This window comes from Triplophysa rosa, linkage group LG25 (assembly GCF_024868665.1).
Source record: "Triplophysa rosa linkage group LG25, Trosa_1v2, whole genome shotgun sequence".
Classification (NCBI taxonomy): domain Eukaryota; kingdom Metazoa; phylum Chordata; class Actinopteri; order Cypriniformes; family Nemacheilidae; genus Triplophysa; species Triplophysa rosa.
The window spans coordinates 12,390,933-12,415,331 of record NC_079914.1 but is presented as its reverse complement, the minus strand read 5'-3'; the positions used below and the strand labels follow the sequence as shown (position 1 = coordinate 12,415,331).

The 24,399-nt window shown below is 36.9% G+C and overlaps 1 protein-coding gene across 2 annotated transcripts in view; it reads right to left on the bottom strand.

The window, feature by feature from the left end:
* ahr1b (aryl hydrocarbon receptor 1b) overlaps positions 1 to 22,483 on the bottom strand; it is a 22,512-nt gene extending 29 nt beyond the window's left edge. The window contains exons 1-11 of one of the 2 annotated variants that reach the window (XM_057326111.1): positions 21,786 to 22,483; positions 20,889 to 21,076; positions 8,425 to 8,534; positions 6,963 to 7,052; positions 6,528 to 6,654; positions 6,265 to 6,395; positions 5,631 to 5,833; positions 5,272 to 5,381; positions 4,782 to 4,923; positions 3,172 to 4,657; positions 1 to 1,947 (exon numbers count right to left, since the gene is read on the bottom strand). The exon at positions 1 to 1,947 is cut by the window's left edge and continues 29 nt beyond it. In XM_057326111.1, the coding sequence (XP_057182094.1) occupies positions 1,786 to 1,947; positions 3,172 to 4,657; positions 4,782 to 4,923; positions 5,272 to 5,381; positions 5,631 to 5,833; positions 6,265 to 6,395; positions 6,528 to 6,654; positions 6,963 to 7,052; positions 8,425 to 8,534; positions 20,889 to 21,076; positions 21,786 to 21,826 (2,790 nt within the window). In that variant the 5' untranslated portion in view covers positions 21,827 to 22,483 and the 3' untranslated portion in view covers positions 1 to 1,785. Of the gene's footprint in view, positions 1,948 to 3,171; positions 4,658 to 4,781; positions 4,924 to 5,271; positions 5,382 to 5,630; positions 5,834 to 6,264; positions 6,396 to 6,527; positions 6,655 to 6,962; positions 8,136 to 8,424; positions 8,535 to 20,888; positions 21,077 to 21,785 lie in introns of those variants that run through there. The other variant, XM_057326112.1, reaches the window with a different exon arrangement.
* Positions 22,484 to 24,399: the final 1,916 nt, after the last annotated feature.

The window sequence follows — 24,399 nt, the reverse complement described above, 5'->3', positions numbered from 1 at the left end:
TACATTTCAACGAGGACAGAACGGCCTTCTCCACTACTTTCAGTGTTAGTTAGAACATTGAAATAAATCCAAATGTGATTTGCTTTAAAAAAAAACCCACACAAACACAAACAATAAAACATTTAAAATGCTGAAAAGTAAAGTTAACCATGTATGGCACCATGTTCTTTTCATTTAAAGTGTAAAAGGTTTTTAAAACATACACACAGGACACAATACCCCCCGAAATACTCCAAACACCCCTCTTGTCTCCAGTGCCAGAGATAAAGTAAAGTAGGTCACAGTGCTCTTTAAAATAGTGCTCACCACAATATGACAATATCAAACAGCTTTGACTATTTACAAACTGGTACTTAAACATTTTTTTTTGACGTAAATGTAATATAGTTTTGTCATGTACGTGTTAAAGACGTTTTCAAGAGACAGTTTCCAGAGTTACAATGTGAGCTGTTGTTACAGTACATTTGATAGAAATGTCTATAAATACAGTATATTTATCAAAAACAAAAAACAGAGGCAGATTTTGAAATAAATTTCTCTGTGACCTCATAATACTATAACAATGAACAATATTATTAAGAAAACACCTTGCAGCAACCCCATGAAATGTTATTTTTCTTTTTTCAACTGCTTGACAATTTACTCAACACATTCAGTACAAACCCTTCTTTTCAACTAGTTTTTGAAATGCATTGCTGATACGTTGCGTACAAGCCTTTAGGTAAATCATTCAGGTATGAATCGGGAAAAATTGTACATATTGTGACTTTTACTCTCATTGAGACAAACTAATGAGCCAATTAAATCAACTTAAAATCAATAAACGTACAAGGTGACTTGTAGCTATTTTACAAATTGGTTAAATTGAACAAATTAGTTTGACCTGAAACTGGGTTGGTTCGGGAATCCCACATAATCGTCTAGTCTAACGAGTCTAACCTCATAAAATGTAATAGATCGAATAGACCAATACTCGACCGGTACAGAATAGCGCAAGCAACGCCAAGGTCATGGGTTTGAATCCCAGTGAGAACATACAGTCCAAAAAAACTTCGCCTGAATGCACTTTGGATAAAAGCATCTGTCAAATGCAAATGTAATTTTTACTGCTTTATTATTATTTTTATCTTTTTTCCTTAAATCGTCATTTATGATGTCAAATAAACATAACTCTCGTTTTCATTAATAAATACGCATCTCAACTTTTTTTACACATCGGTATTATTTACTGCGGTTCGGAACAATCTGTTTCATCAGTGCTATATACTGCACACGCTCATGACATGAAGTACAGACAATGAGTCTCATTCATAGAGACAAGAGCAGAACAATTTGAGCTTTTCTTATACTGTTTCGTTCTTACATAAATTCTTGCAGTGCATGTTTTGCGTTGGTTTCGCAAATGCTTTACACACAACAATAGTTCTGCTTGTGGTTTTATGAATAAGTCAATAAATGGCGGACAACAATACGCACACGCGCATAAACGTACACTTCTTAGAGAATGACCATCTTGAATCATGTTTAACTGCATCTGTCAACCTGAGATCTTTGCTACTCTTACAAAGCATCAGTAATCTATAACATTAATGAAATAATCCAAACATACTCATCGAGTGCTATCACATTATATTGGGTGAGTTTCAACTGGTTTGATATTCCAGTGATGGATCTGGCTCATTGAACATAAATATGATTCAAGAAATAAAACTAAAATGATCGTATCTGTACTTTTCTTTTTTGTCTCACAGTTTTATCGTGATGGACAGCATCTGTTCGGACGGATCATAGGTAGACCCCAGTGGTCTGAGGGTCTGGTGTAGGTGGGAGGGGCTCAGAAAGTGGGCAGGGACTGTTGCCGGATGTGGCCGTTGCGTTGCCGTTGGGAATCAGACAGCTTCCTGTGTACGCTACACTAGTGGAGTTGAGTATGAAGCTGGTCTCCATCTGGAAACAAACAAAAACACACAAACATTATACAGTTTCATGTTTTCAACATTTTCTGTAGAAAATAAATGAAAATTGAACAAAATCACACGTAGAAATGGATTTCTTCCACTTGATTATAGAACAGAAATAGAATCCGAAATATATAATATTTAATTTTAATGGACCGAATTATACAGTATGTATATGACTAGTCATATCACATCCTATAGTTCCTGTATGAAAGTATATGTGTGCACTACTGTTCGTGTACATGAGGTAATGTGGAGGCTGAATTGTAGGTCATGGCTGCGGTCATGGCTGCTCATGCCTAGATGGGCAGCAAATCTCTATTCATCATTCAGCTGTGAGCAATGACCCTGAAAACACACATGCACTCAATGCCAAGAATGTTGTGATAGACATAAAGGACAAATTCTCTGCATTGTCAATCCAATGCTCATTTACCTCTCTTCTACATTCTCAAGATTTATGTTAGGGTATTCTGGATGAAGTTTAATAATTAGGGGTTTGTTCAAATGTCCTTGCAAGGACTCAACAATCTACAACAAAAACGATCTCAACCAAATCTGACACCAGCATGGTGCCCTACATGTGGGAAGGCAAGACCATCTAGATAAATGAGTGCAGACAGGGTCCCATGGTCTCTGACTATTGCATGAGCGGTCCCTTTGTGGGGGTTTCAATCCCTTTCTCTTTCAAATCCCCAGGCATCCACGTAACAATGGAAAAAATGCTACAGTGACTGCAGTCGCAATATAGAAAATAGCGAAAAAAGCCCGCCTGCTGCTCTTGGCTTGACCTGGAAGCTTACAGGAAGATTACGATCTTAACCGCAGTCACCATAATAAAGGCAGGCAAAGCAAACATCAACCTGTGTCGGCCCCACGGCGAGCCCCAGGGGGCCTGGCAAGACTGTAGGGTCTGTCGCTGTGCATTATGCAATCTCTGCACATTAGTGGTGAGCTGTTAGGTCTTATTCAGAGCGCAATTAGATCAGAGTGAACATTTAGGCCAAGGGAAAAGAAAGAGGGATAAATATGGTGGCGTTTGGGTGAGGCTTATCATCGGGTCTGGAATACCCAATTACTTAGAATGACTTCCATCAGTGTGCCAAATGTCACAATTTTTTTTTAACCATACAGTTACCATAAAAGTATTTTAACCCCTTAGGTTGTTCCATGAATTAATGAATAGATGAACAGAGAGATAGGATATTCTTACCTTACTGTGAGTGGTCTCATGAGTCAGATTAGGTCCGTAATTTGTCAACGAAGGAAAGGTTTGAGGTGCGGTTAATCCCAGAATATGCTCCAGTGAGGAATTCTGTTTGGTAAAGGAGGTGTAATAAGTATTTGGGACCTTTGGCTGCTGCTCTTTTTCATAATCCCGCTGATAGGACGAAGACGACTCCATGACTCCCTGAAACTGCCCGATGTCTCCATCTGAATTGCTGTTTAGGTTAAGCTTCACCCCTGATCCATTGGCCATATCATAGTCCATATGATTTCCTATTGCGCTGTTTATATGTGGGGTTTGGCCATTGGGAAAACAAGGTCCGTTTGTGCTAAAGTCCACTTGGTCTGTGCAGTTGTATCCGTGACATTGGGGGTCAGTGTAGATCCTGTTTGTAGACGCATGTCCACCCTCAACAGTCTTCTGTTTATAGTGGAATAGGTTTTGTCCTGTTATTTTGTCATCAAGTGTAGACAACTTGTTTAAGTTGGTTTGTGTGTTTTCAGGGACCCAGTGACTGTTGTGGACACCCAACATTGTGTTATCCTGGGTAAGAAAGGCCGAAGGTGTCTCAGTTTCAGAGACCGGAGGCATCGGAGCAGGGATCCAGTTGGTTTTGTGATAAACAGACTGTCCGTTGAGGTGTTGTTGCATCTGCTGTGAGAGCTGAACTATGGGTGCTGGAAGTTTCTGTGGCCAGAAAGGTGTGTACGGAGCGGACATGGAGGGAGTAACTTCAGTAGCCGACTTGGAAGCAGAACATGGCTTGGAAGGTTCAAGAGAATCAACTGCAGGGGCAGGCATTGAAAAATCACTGCCACCACCTGCCCTGTCCTCAATACGGTTCTCCAGTGAATTGTGGACGTAAGAAAGGATTTCATTGTTGGTGAGAAGATCATTAAGAGATGGGATGTAATCCGCTTCCATGTCCACTTGGATCATCCTCTCATCCAGAAGTAGTAACTCTAGATCCTCTGCATTGAGTCCGTGGTTTTCCAGGGCGTTAAACAGCTCTGTGTTGGAGCAGCTCTCTTCATTCTCCAGGGACAAAGAGTCTAACGTGGCCAGAAGGGGGTCAAAACTTGAGGGCTCTTGTTTGGAGCAGTCGACTACACCATTCTGCGTTGAACTCCAGATATCATTACCTGCAGAAGAAGAGAAAGTGCTAGGGTTTCCCTGCCCGCTGAGGAGGCTACTGTGTAAAGACATTCGGGGCTCCATTGCAGGCTGGCAAACGTAAACAGACTCGTCTTGTCTCATCATGGCTCCGAGCAGAGAGCTGGGGTCCACGTCATCTTTCGAACTTCTGTCTCCCTTGCTCTTTTTGGTTTTGCTACTCTTTCCTTTACCCTGAAGGGTGTCAGGGAAGCCTGGCATGGGGTAGCTGATTTGGTACAGCAGAGCCTCTCCAGTGGCAAAGGTAAAGGGAAGATGCATGGAACGCTTTCTTAGATGCTCGCCACCCTCTTCTTCCCTAAAAATAGAAGAGCCGTAAGAAGTTTCAACAAACTATTGTCAATTATGCTAATCATTTAAATATATTGTCCATTCAAAGTTGCTAGCACACAAATATTATAAAACAGTCTTAATATACTCACACAAGAGGTCTCTGAGTGGCAATGATGTAGTCAGGTTTGCCGTTCTTGTAGACCAGTCTAGCGTTAGCTTGTACCCATTTCCAACGGTTGTCCTTTGTTAGCAATCTGAAGACAGTCAGACCACTTTCCCCAGTTTTGATCACTTTGATAACACAATTGCACAGTTAATTTTACTGTTAATAGTGCAAAACATTTATCAGTTATACTTAACCTCAGAGCCCAAAATGAACACTCGGCAATGCTAAATGAGAGTACAAATTTGGGGAGTAAATAAAATAGAGATATCGTTGATCGGTAGCTTATTATGATCTGCAACATACTGTAATACTTTTATTTTTCAAAATATAAAAATTTTGCTTTGAGCTAATCTCGTTTGGTGACATTATTTCAGACAAATTATTTGGCAACCATGTCATCAAGCATCAGCAGAACAAAGTTAAACATTGATTTCTAAACAGTAAAAAAATGTGAAAGAATGTGAAAATCTTACTTCTGACATGGTTCTCGGCACAGTAGAGCATATCGGCAGCATGGATAAACTGGTACCCAGTCCCACGAACCCTCAACTCCGCCTCTGTGTAGCCAAGAACGATTTTACCCCTGAAGTACAGTCAAAATCAACATCTTTGATTTTATGGCAAATATTTAAAAATAATTAATTTGCTGTATTTTCATTCAGAAACCTTTAAAATATATTTTGAATGTAGCACACTAGTTACACACTGAATCTGAATTTGACAAATTGAAGGTTCACTGGAATTATTTTAGGCTATTAGCCAAGTATATCTAAATCAACATTTTCTATTAGCTGTTGCTGGATTAAACATTGGATTTTGATGGAATCATTACTTTGCATCACAGGCCATTGGGGTGAAGTCCAGCTTGTGTTTGGTTCTGAAGATCATGTTCTTGGTTCTGATCTCCATTATGGAGGGAGGCTGTAGGGGCGTAGCTATGGCGAACAAGGCGAGCTGGGGGGGCATCTGTCCTCCGTCGTCCATGTGTCGGTTTTGTCCATGTAGAAATTTCAGACGTCCTTGGAGATTTAGAGCCTTTAAACACAAACATTGGAAATCAGCCCAAAAATCTACTTTGATCTTAAGTATAGAAATGGTCTTAAAAAAATAAATTACATAAATATAAAATGAAAATAGTAAATTAATAAAAAGTAACCGTTTTTTAAAACTGATTTGAGTTTAACTAGTTTGAGTTGTGATTTTGTTGACGTGCTCTGGGCAAACTATATCACGTGACTAATTGTAAAGAAGCAAAGCCAGAAGTATATTAGATTTTCTTGAACATTAAGGTAAAATTGGAATTTACACATCTTTAGCTATAAGGTATAAACCTTTCAAAACAAAACTACCTTGAACACACAGTCTGTTAAGCAATACCACTGTTAAGTGGTGTTTGGTTTATGTTAGCTAGGGCTCGACTTACTTGTGTTGTTTTTAAAGATCTCAGGCAATGTTTCAAAACCTACCAGGAATCCTGAGGAGTTGTCTAGGAGGCAACGGAATCGACACACAAAGATTCTCTCGAGGAAAGACGAGTTTTCAGGGGGAAGTTCTTCAGGGCTGCACGTCAGAGACATACTTGGGACAGGTTCTCCATCTGAAAGAAACCGTTACCGAATAGAACAAAAATACATACTATAGTACCTTAAGAAGCCTCCTAAAATCTTTCTCAATTCCTTCAAACTATTCCTAAAGTTGCTTTATATAATTTCCATACTGCTTGACTGACCTTGCAAGCTGTCCTCGGTCTGGGTGTTGACCGGCGGACGGTTCAGGGCCCAGTGCAGGTTACGTCTGAAGGACTGCTGGTCCTCAGTATGGATGAGTTCAATCACATTCTGATGCATCACATCGGTCTTTTGCATTGGAGGAAATTAGATATGTGCCGGCATTCAATAATACAATATATTATTGAACATGCACAATATTGTTATCATGCACATACAGTGAATAACTAGAAGTAACTTACGACATTTTCATCAAAGTTTACTATAACAAACCTGTATGTGCACCAATTAATTTGTACTAAGAGAACAGGGTCAATATTGTAGCTCATGTTGACTTTGAGATATCCTTCAAAGATACAGACTACAAATCAACAGTATGTTGGATTAAAGTTGGATCTGTGGCAGTATGACACACGTGTGTTGGGAAGATGAGTTACCTGGTGAAACCCTAAATAATCCTGGATGGTGTGAGAACAGTAGAACATGATTCCTTCAGAGGTGACTACCAACACAAAGCCATTAAGAGCCTATTGCCATAAACAAACAAACAAATAATTGGAGAGAACAGATACAGAATGTTTTTTATCGTCAACAGACAGTTTGACAATCCCATGAAAAGTTTGGCAAATGGGGTTTCTCTTACTCTCTTCATGTACTTCCTATTGAAACAGGATGTAGGGGCGGGGCCTATAAAAAGGCATTTTTTAAATAGCCAATAGGCTTTGGTTTATGGCCAGCCTGTGTCATGGCATTTGGAAAAGATATGACTGCATTTTAGAGATCAGAAATGTAGATGCTTGTGCAAAATCCATGTTCCATGTGAGGATTTAGGCCAAAATAAAATAAAAGTTCACAAAAATCACTGCTTTTAGACTTTCACAATTTGATTAAATTAATAGTAATATATTTCCTAAAAAAAGCATTTTAAAGATGAACAGATACTTTGATAAAAAGCAATTAATAATTAAAAAGCGAACATTTGTATAAACACTTGCAATCATATTTTTTAAGAAATGTCTTCACGATGTTCAGCCCTGTAAAATTTCTGAAGGCAAAAATTCATCTATACAGGTATAAAAACATGTTTCAAAATGCATGAATTTAATCTTGTAAACATCACATCGTATTCAGTGCTTGACAGAATGTTTTAGACCCTATAAATATACATTAATGTATTTAAGTATTATAAAAAACATGACCTCATTAAACAGGCATAGGCATCGCTTTATAGAATGAAGATATTAAGAGGTTAATAGTGTCAATTTCATGACGTGTATAAACATTTTGCGTGTGTTCAAACTTGTGTTGTGTGTGGTTCTGTGTGAGGGGATTTTACAACCCATCACCATCTGCTGGTCTGCGAGCTGTGATTATAGTAATCTCGCGCGCGCGTACACACAAGTGGTCTAAACACACTCAGAAAACATAGTCGAGCTGCAGCGCTCAATATAAATATTTCGCCTTGTTTGTCGGCAGAACAGCTCACACGGGGCTCTCAAGGGCCGGGGGAGTGCAGTCAGATAACATTAATATCAAATATGTACCACTGCATATTTCACACTCCAACACACACACACACTCATAGAGAGAGAGAGAGACAGAGAGAGAGACTGACAGACAGACAGACAGACAGACAGACAGATAGATAGATAGTCAGTGGACAGGATGGACGGTGCAAAACTTTTCACAGAAAACAGGAGAAAATATACTTTCACCTCTTGTTTTATCCTTCTTTTATAATAGATGAGATTTCTATCTGTGCATTATTCATGTCTAAGTGTCTGAAATGAGAACAAGGGTAATCAGAAATAGCCTCTCCTTTCCTCCATCATCACCTCTCCGTTTCTCTCTTTCTCCTCCGTTCATGCTAGGAAGGTTTCGGCAGTTTTCATTACTGACCTGTAGTAGGAGCTCTCCCTCGGGCAGCCATGCTTCTTTTTTGGCCTTGTTGTTGTCGTGGTTACCGTTGTTGGCCGATTCATCTTTGCACTTGTGGTTTTTCAGTGCAACTGTTGAAAAAACAGAAAGAAAGAGTTATACATACACTGTAAAACTTTGCTGTAGTTTTGCAGCAGGTTTGCCCGTAACTTACTAGATTTAATTTCTACCTAATAATACTTTTCCTATTAGTACTGTTTTTTTTTTATTTGAGTTCAACTTTAATCAAAATGGAAACACTTTGACTTTGACATTCTTCCTAAGCATTTTTGTTTGGTTTTCTAGTAAAAATATTCAAAACTTCTTAAATTACGATACATAACAAGAAAATTGTAAATTAAAACTACAGTAAGTTACTGGCAAACCTGCTGCAAAACTACAGCAAAGTTTTACAGTATACAGTACCAATATTTTTATAAAGGTTTTGTAAGTGTGTACTGTTGGTCATACATGTATAGTAATATTGAAATTCATGACTTTGGAGTCTTAAGTGCTATTAGAACATTTTGGTCTGTTTTTGATCCTTGGAGGAGACACAAATGTGATTATTTGGTGAATCTGAACAAATAGTTTTGAAAAGGAAACTTCCTCCATTCGCTTTCCTTCATCTATCATTATCAAATAACAGATCCTATGTGTTATTTACCTTCCTGTGTACATTATTTATAAATATTTTTAACAATATTTTTTAAATTCTCATAGTTTTGTATATCTTTTTCTTTTTTAGATAAAATGCAAATAAATTTAGCATTAAATATGGTTCTCTCACTTTAAAAACATACTGTTTGTGCTGCTTTTGTCTTTCGACAGTAATGGCTTTAGTCTGTGTGTCCCTCTCACCGAACAAGACAAGCTCTTTTGAGCATTAGACTGACCTACAAACAGCAGGGGAAATGGAGAGAGACAAACCAGGACAACAGCGACACAGAAAGCGTTTTCACCGAGCGAGAGGGAGACAAACAGAGAGACAGACAGACAGGAAAAAGGACGCACATTTCACTTGTGTGAACATGCGCAAAAAAAGCATAGGGGCACGGTGCAGAAAGGTCACTTCTCTTATAACTTCCTTCCTATATAAGCAAATATATTGTAAACTGTTACCATTGTGCAGCGTATATATCAAAACTGTCCATCTGTTCGACTGTTCAACGGCTTCATCGTCCAAATTTTATTGTTTCAGGGCGTGACCCATAGTGACCCTTGACCCTTAGGACCGGCGGTGCCATGATGCGATGAAGTTAACATTATTCTCAAAGACAGTTGACATGTATGAACACTAAATAAAATCAGTAAAATTTGCGTTAGTTTTTAGGAAAGTGTAGGTCCAATCAGGGCTGGACTAGGACGAAAAATCGGCCCTGGCATTTTTAGGCCCGCATCGGCACTCCACCGAATCTGCCGACGGGGGGAGGGGGAGGGGGGGGTGCATGCATACGTGTCTTTTGCATTCGCGTTGGGTGCATTCGCATTTATAATACATCCGTCTAAGCGGCCGACGCCTCCGTTATGGCCCCATACGATAGTGGCAAACGCGTCCGTTACTGCCCCATATGTTAGCGGCCAACGCCTCCGTTCCGGCCCCATACGTTAGCGGCCCACCGGGAAAACGCCCGGTACGCCAGATGGCCAGTCCGCCCCTGGGTCCAATCAACTTTTATCATTAACAAAAAACAAATAAATAAATGTAGATGATATTTCACATGTAAAGTAGAAAACTCATCACAACTTTAAATTACGTTGTGACAAGAAAATAAATAAAAAACTATTTTATCTTTTATCATCTTCAGTTTCTAGAATTTGTCAAAAAACAGCATTGAAAGAGTTCCATCTGTGTTCTTATTGGCTGTTTATTCATTATTCAGTCCAAGTCATGCATTTCACTTTTCACATTTCACTAAAAATGTTTGTTTTGTAATGAAAGAAACAAATATGTGACGATTATATTTTGTCTACAAAAAGGATTATAGACATTTCATTCAAGTGACCCTAAGCTTTTGAATACTAGTGTACCTTCATATTTCTGTATTTGCTCTTTTCACCTAATAGCACTTATCCGCCTTTCAGTGGAGTAGATCATTCAGCTGGTGATTTAAGTTCACTCTCAGAATGGAGGATTAGGTTTTGTAATGGGAATGTGAATAGCTGCAGTCGGTGTGAATGTTGACATCAGGGAGCTTTAAGAATGTTTCGGCGCTCCTGACAATCCTTCTTATACGCTTCAAAGACCGACGGGATGTTTAAGGCCCTTTTCCCATGATCTTTAGCTCTCGTCCCACAGCGCTGGAGAGAGAAAGTAGGAAGGACCACGGACGAGCTGAGAGACCCACACGCAACTGCACACGGATATAAACGTGCCCTAATTTATTAAATATAATGGGCAACAAATTAGAGAAGAAATTCAAACCACTATTTATTTAAAAATACAATTATAACAAAATAACAAAGATGGACAATATTAACATATATATATATATTTTTTATCATTCATATTTTATATTTGTATACAATTTATATATTAGTTATTATATATTATATTATAATATATATATTTCATATTATTTAGCATATGCTCTTATGATTTTTTTAGTAATTTACATATTTCTATATTTTTAATAAATCATATTTTTGTATATTTTCCTTTGATATGTAACAATTAGTTTTATATATTAAATTATCTTGTATATATATTATTAAGCATATGCTCTTATAATTAATTATATATTTTTTGTAACTTAAACATTTATACATAAAGTATATTTTATTTGTTAATATTAATTTTATATATTAGGCTAGTTTATATATTATATGTTATTTTATATTATTTAGCATAAGTTCGTATAATTATTATTTAAAAAAATTGTAACTGTATTATTCTCAATGGTGATACTCATTATGTTTATTAATTTTTTAAAAATCTATATTAAAATCTATAAATGGAAGAGAGAAAACATGAATATGGGTAGACAGTAATGTTTTGTATGAAATGTTAACACTCAGGTCTCTATGCAGCACGTCACGGGTTGATGACATCAGAACAGCAGAAGTGGGCGGCTGAGTGTGGCCCGGGGCAGAAGACAGATCAGGGATGAGTCTGTAGGGCCCGACTGAACAGGGAGCTTTAAGAGCTGGTGTGGTAGGGACAGCCAACAAACGATAAAAATATCAAAACAGGCACATCCCTCCATACACACAGATGAACCACTTCTTACAAAAAGCCACAGTTTTCTCTCTCTCTTTCCCTGCCCGCTCTGTTCTTCTGTCTTGGCAACATCTCACTCATTCATGGCTTAAAGGTTTGCAAGGCACTTAGTGCTGGCATACAGATGCCTGCTTAATGCAAATGTGCTATGCTTTCTGGTTTCACACAAAACGAAACAGTCAATGACAATGAACACAGTGTGTAAAATGCATTTTAAGGGACGCTGATAAAAATCAGAAGCCATGTGAAATGACTGCTAGTGAAGTTATATCACAAACACCCCAGTACGTGCGGTTGTGTGTACGCAAAGACTGAAATGAAACCACAAGCAACTAACTTCATCAAACTAATCACACTTCAATTTGACTGGCTCGAATTTGGGATTGGGAGGCAAGTCACTTTACTCGTAAATCGGGAAACAATTTCCAGAAGAGCCCGGTGCTGAGCAGAAAATTGTCTTAGGGTAGTTCAGTGTCAAACCTCTTTTGATTCTCGCTCTCGCTCTCTGTCTCACACCCACATCTATTTGTGCTTAATTCAAACATTACAAATATGAATTAATTGTTTAACTTTTGTGGATAAAAAATAAATATATTTTTGTCTATTTAGTATTTTTTCTAAAAAAGGTCACACAAACAAATGCAGGATGCACAGTTGATCCTATTATTATACTGAACATTTTACACATCACTCAGGGCTTACCCATTATAAAACATAGATCGTATTTTTATTTGTGTCGATTGTATTCCTACAAAAAACTCTGGAGATTTCCCGTTGCAATGCCAAACTATCAGTGAACTGCTCTCAAATTCATTTTAGACAGAAACTAGACACATAACTGAAATTCAAGGGCATAAGACCTTGTGATATTTTGTCCTGAAATATAGTGTGAATGCATACACACAGCATGTGTCCATCAATTAGATGTGTGTCTCTTTGACATTCTTCTCTATTGTACTGTAACTGCAGGGTGGGTATGATATGGGGCGGTTATGGATTTTTTAGTCTTTGCTGCAGTGTTGTACTGTAATCACCCTAGAAAAACAATAACACACTCCTGACTACAGTAAAAATGTTTCAGCATTTGAACTTAGAATAAAACAAGGGATTGCATTCAACAATGGATATTAGTTAAACAAATGAAGTTTATTTGCTAAACTTAGTTTTTCAAATATTTGAAAAATCATGTTTTTATAGTGTTTTATTATGTTAGTTTGCTGTATGCTTTTGAGTTATTATTACTTAATCAAAACAACCCAACGGAAGTTTGACTTATAATATTCGGAATGCACAATAAAAAACGTGATCTATGAAACTTTTTAAAAACTATATTACCTGTTTTTTCAAATGAACTCTTCAAATCCATTGTAAATTTCCCAAAATTTGAAGAAACTGCAGTTGCACTTAATTGCACAGAACATAAGGGGTTGTCGGTAAACTGTAAAAAACGTCATAATTTAACAATAAAATAATATAAATATGCTACAGTAAAAACTTGTTAAATGAGAACTGTAAATTATGATTACATATCGCTGCTGTCCTTCTTAAACCTTGTATCTCCATATTTCATGATTTTTAAAAATCATTATTATTAGTCACCCTTTATGTTTGTAACTGGGTTTTTGCAAATATCTAACTAATATAAAGTATTCAAACGTGCTTGTCTACTTTGACAACACAGTATTTAATCATTTAAAATGTACCATTTCCTAAAAAACAGCAAATTTGGACTTACGTGGTTTTGGAAGGACAGCTGCGATATACAAAATAAAACTGTAAAATATAATTAAAATAAATATAGTATTAGTTTTTAAGTATGAATTATCATATATTTTATGTTATGAAATCTGTATAACATTCAACAAGATAATGTTTATTTGATGAGTAAAAACACTTGACATGTTTTCTTTTCACATTTGATGATACTTCATTCCAATACTTATGATTCTCCTCACATTTACTCTGGACTGTTGTATTTTATGCAATTTACACATGCTGTGGAGCCGAATTGGGCTGACTGACACCTTTCTTGTAGTCATTAAATACTTTGGCAGATCAGAGGATAAAACTAATCCAAAAGAATTGCTTCCCCAATTGAAACTGTCTGAAAATCTTCGAGTTGAAGTTGAGTGGTGGATTTGATATGTCGCAGATGTTAAAATACAGCAATAACAAGGTGCAAAACCGTTCATCTGTCTTAAGCGTGTGTTTCTCGTTCCATTAATCCAATGTGCCGGGATTGTAAATTTGTATTTGTTGACATTACCATGGTAGCTGATCTATAAACAGACCAAAGTCGAAATCTTTTCACTGGCCCTCACTATATACAGTCTAGCTCACTTCAAACAGATCATTAACCCGTCTGTCAGAAAGGAAAATATTAGGTTCAGATGTGAATCGCTTCCAGAAGGGATTTTAGTAACGTTGGAGTTCGATCCAGTGAATTCGATTACATCATCTTTTATACTAAACTTGAAAAGATTGAACAAACCCATGCACAAAAATTACATTGGGATAGCAAGTATGGGATAGCAAGTATGTCAGCTTTTACCTGTCCTAACATGATAAATATCTAGAAAATAAATTGCATAATGCGGAGGAATTATGCATCAACACGTTCTGATTGGTTTCTGTCATGGTAGCCCCGCCCATCGTGAAATCTCATTTGTCTAAAATCTGTAAAATAAACTATGTTCTGGTGGTTCTTTTAGCAATCCATATACAAAATATAATCACAAAAAAGCATTCAAAACAAATCACAGCATATGTGGGTATGAGCCAAAAACACAAAACACTCAGATTCACTAATGTCTATTCTCACATTTACGACTGGGCTCAGGATTTAATATATTCAGCCGTGCCAAACCAGCTAAAATGACCATGAGATCACATTATAATCACGACACAAAAGCACCCTAATAAAATGAAAAAAAATGTTAAGACAATCCAACCAAAGTACAGTTTGAGTTTTTCAAGTGTAAACATGTGGAACAAATTTGTGGAACAATTCGACCTCAGGTTTTTATTTATTGGCAGGGAAGGTTTATATAGACCAGAGAACAGACACATTAGATAGAAAGAGCAAATAAAATGTATGCATTAAAAGAAAATGCAATGGAATTGGAAAGTAATAAAATAAAAACATGTGCAACAAGGTGCAAAATCGAGTATAAAAATGGTTCCGAATTTAATCGGCTGGTATTACGGGAATCACACATGCTCGCACACAGCGATGTAAGACAATGATCTGGTTATGTCTCTGTACACCACTACAATCCAACTGTCTGGTACAAACATTGGAAAACTTGTGTTCAGTTGATAAACACAACACAAGTTGCTTTTGACGATTGCTTATTTAAACAGATCCACCACTGAGAGCTCGTTTGCTTAGGTGAAGAGAGACATTGTGTGTGTGTTTTGGGAAGGTTTTCTTGTGGTTGAGATGTCCTTACACAAACTCACCAAAAACCAACAGCCCACAGTAACAAATGCCTTTGAGCTGCTCATTGAACCCCACCTAAACTTCACCCGGCCAAATTCTACCAGCTCATTTTTGCTCTGAGGCAAAGCTACATCGCCTCGTTAGGCCATGGGTTCGAAAGTTCACGGCTGGCAGTCTGTTTGTGCTGGGCACTCTTTCGTTTCTGTTATCCTCCTCTGTTCCCTCGCTTTTCTTTTCGCTCGGCTTGAATATAAGTGGATTAGCTCTGGAGTTTTTCAACCCAAGCACTTTCATCTGGCTCTCGTTGAGACATGGAGGGCAGACCGTTGACCGAAGGTGAGAGAGCTGCTGACAGATGGACAGACAGAAAGATACAGCAGATAGATAGAGAGACAGACAGACAGACAGACAGACTAAATCAATAGACAGACATAAAATAGATAGACAGCTAAAATAGACAGATGCAGTTTTTTACGGACAGACAGATACAGTAGATAGACAGAGAGACAGGCTGATAGACAGACAGATACGGTAGAAAGACAGAAAGATATAGCAGATAGAAAGACAAAGCAGACAGACAGATTTGGTAGATAGACAGACTGATACACAGATGAAGCAGACAGACAGAAAGATACAGTAGATAGACAGATAAATAAAGCAGACAGACAGATATACTAGACAGGCAAACAGGCAGGCAGACAGACAGATGTCGTAGACAGACAGGCAGACAGACAAATAGAGTAAATAGACAGAAAGGCAGATAAAGCAGACAGACAGACACGGTAGATAGACAGGCAGTAGATAGATGCACAGCGTATAGACAGACAGAATGTACAGACAGTTGGGGAGCAGAGGCAATTCTGGGCCAACAGAAAAGGTCAACGACGTCTATAAGATCCAACTGAAATGTAAATAAGCCTTAGAAGTCTTAGAAGAGGTCAAACTCCACCATCACAAAACGAAACTCATCTTTCTTTATTTTCTATGTGCTTTCAGTTCCTGAAGGCCTCTAAAGGTCAATTAAAGTGTGTTTTATTGAATACACACAAGCACTAATCCATGATAAAGATGTCTAAAAGCCTAGGCGCCAGACCGGGCCTACACTCAAAAACGCTTTCTTCAACTCAAGAGTGTCACTCTAATTTGTCTTTCAATATGGAGAAAAGTCTTTCTATTGTAAGATGGGGGAGCCTAGCAACCGAAAGCCCTCCAACGGGTGGGATACAAAAAGGAAAGTGTGCCAGTTCAGTCAACACACAAGAGTGGCTTAAGAGCTTATAAATAACACATCATTTCCATAGACCCTCCACGAACTAAACAGCATGACAAGACCATATGAGAAATCTGCCGGGCTAGTGCAAAATGAAAACATTTGTATTTATATTGCTTGCACAAAAACAAATTAGGGATATCTGATTTTCCATCCTGAAAAATCAGATCGACATGGCACGGCATCTTAAACTGTCAGTTTTCATAAATGAACATGTGCCTCACATGTTGTATGGATGGGTTATGTATTTTTATAATATTAAATGCTGTTATATTCAAGTGTTTGTATTTTCTGAGCAGGCAACGTGTGATAATCTTGTGTAAAGCAGGAGGAACCTGCAAAGATGTTTCGTAGAAAATGTGATAAGAGGTATTTCCGTTTGGCAGGGTGGCTGACGATTAAAGCACAGATCTTAAAGCAGGACGCTAAATGTGCTACTACACGCGAGAGATTGGGCTTACATGGGATTTTGGGCTTACTTTAAATCATCCTTTTCCTTTCCACCAGAATTCATGTTGACTAAATGCAAATGATCTTTTCAGTCACCAAAAATTGATTTAGCGTAAAATTTATATTGTAGAAATATTACAGAAAATAATATGACAGAAAATAATTTACTTGTAAGGCAAGAAGATAAAGAGTGCAATTTTCGCTTTTACAAAAACAAAATAATAATGGCTGCTTTTTAACATATCACTGCTGTCCTTCTGAAACCTCGTATCTCCATATTTCCTGATTTTTATTTTTTGCAATAAATCATTATTATTAGTCACACGTTATGTTTTTCACTGGGTTTTGCAATCATTGAAAAAGTTCTGTGTTTTTTTCCATTTCCTGGAAAACAGCAAATTTGGACATATAGCAACGGTGTCAAAAATAAGAATTAAATAAAAATTAAAGCACTTAATATACCAGAATACCAGAAAAATCCCAGATAAGAACATGAAAGCCACCATCATGTAACAATTATCTCATTTGTCATTTCTTTCATCATGCAACAATATGTCAGACCTAGATGCACATTTATTTAAATGATATTTTTTATATATTAAAACACAATGTATACAATATATTCACAATACAGTTATGTTATTATTATGTTATGTTAAATTTGAACAAAAAATAGTTTATATGCTACATACTGTAACTACAAATAGGTAAATTCTGATCCCCCCAAAAATAAAATCTATATATATATTTTTTTTAAATAATAACATACAGAGTAATGTTTAGAAATACACTGCTCTGTATAAACATACTGAGCAGATGATTGAAAATAGAAAAGAAAAACAGAAAAGAAAAATGCTCATTCAGCAATGAATATACAGAGAGAAACAACTTTTCAGATGTTAAATTTTAAAAACTGAGCTCTTCTCTCTTGCCATCTGATCCTCAACCCTATTTCGTAGGTATCTAGCATGCATATAGAGATTAAGGATTGCCCCGTGTTAACCTAGCAATGCATATAATTACAAAAAAAAATAGAGTAAAAATCCCTGTCCGGTTAAACAAACCCTTAACCCTAAGTGCTTCATTTCTGTAACCGCAATGCCACACCCTAGCAGCCACTCCGGAGACCCTTGCCACATAGCAACACCCTGGCAACCACAGACATCACGGTCCCTTCATTGTCAAGCATAAATCATATTAGAAAACATGAATCATAAAAAACTATCTTATCAGTATTAAAACCTAAAATTAAGCATTAAAATAGAAAAGAAAATATATTCAGGGCATTTGATGTTGAGTCCATAACAAAACACTGGAAATGGAATTAAAGAGGTTTATAGACAACCAAAGCATTCTGCTCGATGGCCCAATTCTCAACAGCATTTACTTTAAGGTTGAATCTAATATGCACATGTCAGATTGAATTTGCTCTGTTTACACAACAAATTATTCCGTATTTACTCACAACAAATTATCTTGTATTTCTAAGAGGGAAAGAAGGGGTGGAACAGCCAGTGCCATGACCCAAAGAAATAAACTGATATATCGATTTATATTGATGAGTTTTTTCTTCAACTCTGGGTCATGGTACAGAGAGAAAGGTAAACAGTAAGTTTAATTGGGGTCTTGTTTTAGTTGCCGTCTCTCAGATAAAACGGGAAGCTTCCTGAGGCATTATAAGTGCTAAGAAACACTGACCTACATTCAGTCCTAAAACGCCCTTTCATCCCCGAGGAGAGCATCGGAAGCCGTTTACGGTTGATCACGAGTCAGTCGCTAAACATATTTTGGTTGGCGTATTCGCCAAAAAAAGGGCTAAGCCATTATTAAGTTATATTTGTAAACCAGAATATAATTTCAAGTCAGTCACTGTACTAAAAAGGCACAGTTCACCCAAAAATTATTTTATGATTAATTCATCCTCATGTGACTTTCTTTCTTCTGCAGGACACAAAAGAAGATATTCTGAAAAATGTTGGGGTAACACTTCAGTATAGGGGGCAATTCTCACTATTAACTAGTTGTTTTTAGCATGCCTATTATTGACTTATTGGCTGTTTATTAGTACTTATAAAGCACATATTCTGCATGACCATACTCTACATCATATATACATATACATAAACCTAATAACTACCTAACTATTAATAAGCAACAAATTAAGAGTTAATTGGGGGAAATTCATAGTTAATGGTTTGTTAACAGCGATAGCTGAAGTGTGACCAATGTTGGTAACCAAACAACATTGACCCCCATTGACTTCCATTGCATGGACACAAAACCACAGAGACATTTCTCAAACTATCTTCTTTTGTGTTCCACACATAAAAAAATCATATTCAGGTTTTGAAGGACATGAGGGTGAATAAATGATGACAACATTTTTATTTTTTAGTGGCTAAATGTACATTTCTGATCTTATTATGAAAAACTACTCTGTTCCATTTAATATCACCTGAATAATATTCAATATCCTAAATAGTAAATGTGCAGTAAATTTAATATCAGGTTAACTTCAGGTATTTCAAAATGTAGCAAAAACACCTGAACATTAAAAAATTACACATTTCAGCTTCGAAGAAAGGAAACATCGGCCAGATATCTGGTGCAGTTTAATTTGCTTTGACATTGGTATCAATAGCGTTTAAAGAATACATGTTCTCAGTTTATATTGAGAAATCAAACCAGTGTGGGATAGCAATAATTGTTTTGTTTTAAAGTAAATTGAACGACCATTAGTAATAATTATCTCTGTAACAACATCAACACAACCTTAACTGTTGTTGCAATTGTCTGTGACATCACTCAACAATTAGTCATTGTTATAAAACAACAACACACGGCAAACGCAGATACAACACGCGCACGCACGCACACACACACACACACACACACACACACACACGTTATCTCGACCTGTCTCACATATTCACCTTAACAGCCATTTCACACTCTTCTCCTTTAAATAAACACAGCTCCATAAATTCTTTAAGCCGTTTTGTTGAATTATTCATGCCTCGAAAGAAATGTATTCCCGCAGCGCACCACGTCCACGCTCCATTCGGCGCTCAACAAGCGCGTCACGACGAAAGTGACATATTTATCCGATCGTATCTCAGTTTCAGACGCATTTGCTTGGAATTTGTTTGTTTTTGGTTGCCTGAATCAAAACAGAGGATTCACACATGTGGTAGGCTACAGAACTGTTGGGCCACACACAAAAGTTGAAGATGTGTTGTTGGGGTATTTCTCAGTGAGTTCAAAGGTTAAGATCTGTTAGGAATGGAAGTGTTTTGATAATGGGAATGAAAGTGTTTTGGTAATGTGAATTAAAGTGTTTTGGTAATGGCAAGGACAGCTTCGGCCAAACGCTTTCAGAGCAAATAATACAGAACACGAACAATGTGCTGACGTTGGCGTTCTTCGCAAAGCCGAAAACAAACAAATTAGCAGAAAAACTCAAACTTCGTGGAGCGAGAACGTCACAGAAAGGGGGCTAACAAGCCAGATAATTTAAAACAAATCGAATCAGCTTGGGTATGTAAATCTGGGAACAGAAATACGTAGACTATTTCTAAAAAAAAAGAAAACAGTCAAATGAAAAATTCCTGGATAAATCTAATTTCTAAATATATCTATAGCTTTCTTATAAAACACATTTTGAGATATTTCAAAACAACCCATGTATTAACCATTGTTAAAGTATAGTATAGTTTTTTTTGGAGTAAAGTAACCAAATTTACCATTGTCTCACTATAGTAAACCATGGTGGTAATACAAGTGCTAATCGATTCTCCCAAAATCATGGATACAATACTTCTAGTAAAATAAAACCATGGTTATTTTTCAAAATAGTTAACGCTCTTATATTGTTTTTATATTTTTATATTTTGTTAAACAGGAAACAAGGCCTTGTGTCCCAGGACCATCTACAGGATCCTCTACAGTGTGGCTGTCCTATTTTTTCACGGCCCTGTGAATTTAAGCAAGATTCCTGTATTCCGAAACACACCCATACAAAGAAAAATCCAAACAAACACATCAAGCTCCAAATGCACTCTGACCTGAGAAGAAGTTCTTAGCACGCAGGTAACTGACGCTCAGACGCAGTATGGAGAGTTTGTCCAAACTGCTGGTGACCTCCTCGGGAAACGGAAGGAGGCTGGCCAAGCGGTCCAGCTCTGATTTCAAGCGATCTCTGTGACGTTTGGATGGGTTTGACTTGGTCCCTTCGGCTGGTGGTTGTTTCAGCCTGAATACGGAGACATAGCCTACTTTGTAAAAGTATACCTACAGACACCTCAATGACCAGATCCATATGTAATAATTACTGTTATTGTTATTGTTATTAAACACAAGGGGCTTCGTTTCATTCAGTCACCCCAGCCAGTCAACATAACCAAATGTCATAAAACAATGAAGCAAAACACTTACACTCAAAAGATACAATTGAAATACAAAAAGGAAAAATTGACATGAAATTGTTTGGTGCATAATGCCTTTGATGGATGCATGTGTTTTTTTGTACACCAATAGCTTATAACAATGGAGGGCTATAAAATATAAATACATCATTGTTATTACTAATATAAACACGTATAATTAATTGGCATTAAAGATTATAATCTATTAAATTTATGTTGATGAGATGTTTTATACATTTTTTAAACAAAATATCAATCGAGTCACAAACGGACTGACATAATAAAATAAAATAAAATAAATGAATAGGCCTATCTTTCTACACATTTGTATCCGATTGCATTTTACGTGTCTTATTTTTCGCCTGTAAATGAAACGAAGTGCAAAAACAGCTAGTTTTACTTCTGAAGCAAATATTCGTTAATTGTTTTATCTAATATGACAGCGAAATGTGTCATGCGATTCTCTGGGTCAGACATAAATAGACACTTATTGGCGTCGACGTTTAATGTTATATACTGGCAAAAGGTGTCACTTACGTTCTTTGCACTGGTTTTCTTCGTTTGCGTCCTGCATACATGTTTAAGGCTCGGATAGAGCCCTCTTCAGATCCAAGATTCAGTCCACAACCAGATCCAACACTACCCGAGACCCCCACTCACTTTTCTACTTATACAAAGAATTCGCAAAAAATATAATTCTTATGCAGGGCATGGGTGTTAAAATCCAAAGTCGAAGTTCAATATATATATAAAAACAATTCGAATGGGGTTACAAGTGTTTTGTGTAATAAAACGACCAGCCAGAGTCACCACAACTGCATGAAATAGACTAATAAACTTTAAAGACAAAATTTGAGAGAAAGTGTAGTTCGTGAATTGTCAATTCCAGCAGTCATATAAACTGACAGCAGGTGCGCGTTCGCCTTTCCATCACTTTCTTCATCGTTTGTGCCGTCGTGTATAAATAAACTTCCTTCTAAACTTCATGCATCGATAAAATAATAAACTACAATCTATCTATATACAGCGTACGCCAAATAAACCAAATCTAACGTCGTTATTTGTCCCCGTTTCGTGTCCAATTCATTTTTGCCTCAGCTGCTCCACTAAGTCCCCAACTGCGCGCCCCCGACATCAGGTTAGACGCGCGCGCATTTGGTTGACCAGGCAACCGGCACAGATTTGCTCGGGATGGCGCGCCGAGCATCAGAGGCAAAGATCTCCTAGGAAACAGGACGTCAGACTTTACATCCTCGGTGCCCTGTGATTGGTCAACGAAATTCGGAATGAGGGCACGGCTGGTGAATAATACATGTCGACGTAACGCTGGCTCAGTTTGATTCGCTGCGGGGCTTACGTTAGTAGTGGGCGCAACGAATAATTCTATGAGGAAGGACTGATTAATGAATATTAATTAGATTACTTGACGGACGTCCGTCTCGTAATCTAATTCATTCATCAGGTAATATTCATTCAATTTCTGAAGATTTAAGTAACCAGAAAAACGTTGTTTTTGTTATTTAACGTAGATCACGTTATATCTTATAATTAACAATAAATACAGAGGACGCCATAACAGATTTCCCTTTATTTGTTCAACAAACAGTTCACCTCATTTTTGTGATTGGGGGGACGGTTGCAACACTTGAACACTTGAATTTCCTTCCGTTTGTTTAGTAGAAAGCCAAAATTGTTATATGTTAAACCCACATCTGTCAGCTTGCAACTGATCCCATAACAGCGGACAGTTACAATATTAATTAAAAATGTAATAAAAAAGCAATTTCTTTACTTTATTTGTGAACAGACAGTCTTTAAAAAGTTAAACTGGCAAAATATTTTAAATAAAAAAACAAGATACTGAAAATGTAGCCTACTGAAATACTTCTCATCTGATCTGAACTGTGTTTTTTGTTTGTGTGAACAGTTAAATTTATTGTATAAGACTAAGTAACAAACCATGTTTATTATTTTGTATTATTATTGTTGTTGTTGTATTGTTAGGTTATGTTTTTAATGTAGGCTACATTGTGGTCTAGTCTGACAGTATCTACTTTAAAAGGTGGCTATTGAAGGAGTTTTTTATTAATCCATAAAATTAGAATTGTATTATGCTAATATGACACGTTTTTACATCAGTGTTGTCATAACATGTTGCAACTGTCCCTACACTGGCAACCATGAAAGAAATTGCTATTCTAGCTAGATACAATAACTTTGACACTTGCTAGCAATGCCTTTTAGAAGCTAAGAAAACTCTGATTTAAATGATATAAATGTATAATGGTTCACACAAACAGTTTAGACAGTAAGAGAAAAAATCAGAGCGTTAAAAAAATACTTTTTCATCTTGAAATTTGGTTTGGCTAGAAGGAATGGTCACATATGTCAGATTTTTTCCAGAAATGTCAAGGGGCTAACTGTGCATATGCAGTATGAGCATCATTACTCTAGCTCATTCCTGACCAGAGGAATAAGCCATGCTGAAACCGTCCCCAGTCTCCCCTTTGGTTCGGCTTATTAATAATGCAATGAAGAAAAAACGTTCAAGCAACAACGTTTGTGTACTTTGCCTGACATATAAAGGAAAGCATTTAGAAGGTGAAATTAAAACATTTAAAAACCTGATTTTCCTTTTCTCAAACTTTGTTGTGACTCATCACTTAAGTTGTCAGAAGCGTTTATAAGGCTGTTTAAGATGATGAACAGCAATCATTGACTATAATGATATCATTATATAATAGCTGCTTACAACAGACTCCTTTTGTGTGTATGCGAGTTACCAACTCGTAAAACACATCTGCTATACACACGAACTTGAAAGGGCAGTAATGAATAAAAGATTCAAAAGAGATTGTATTTCTCTTCAAGTTTGTTGTATTGCACCCTATATATTGTAGTCTACCACATTATCCATGCCAGCATGCTACCTGAAATTTATGCAAATGAACACATCACAGTGTTGATGTAGCCTACCCAATATGTACTAACTGTCCTTACCTTACCCTGAACATCATTACAAACTAGTTTATTGACACATATTGTAAATATGTACGTTAGCACCCTCATGTGGTAAAAAATAGGAAAAATGATATACTTAAAGCTGTCGCATTTAAAATGATCTGTGGGCAATTGTGCACGTTCACATAGC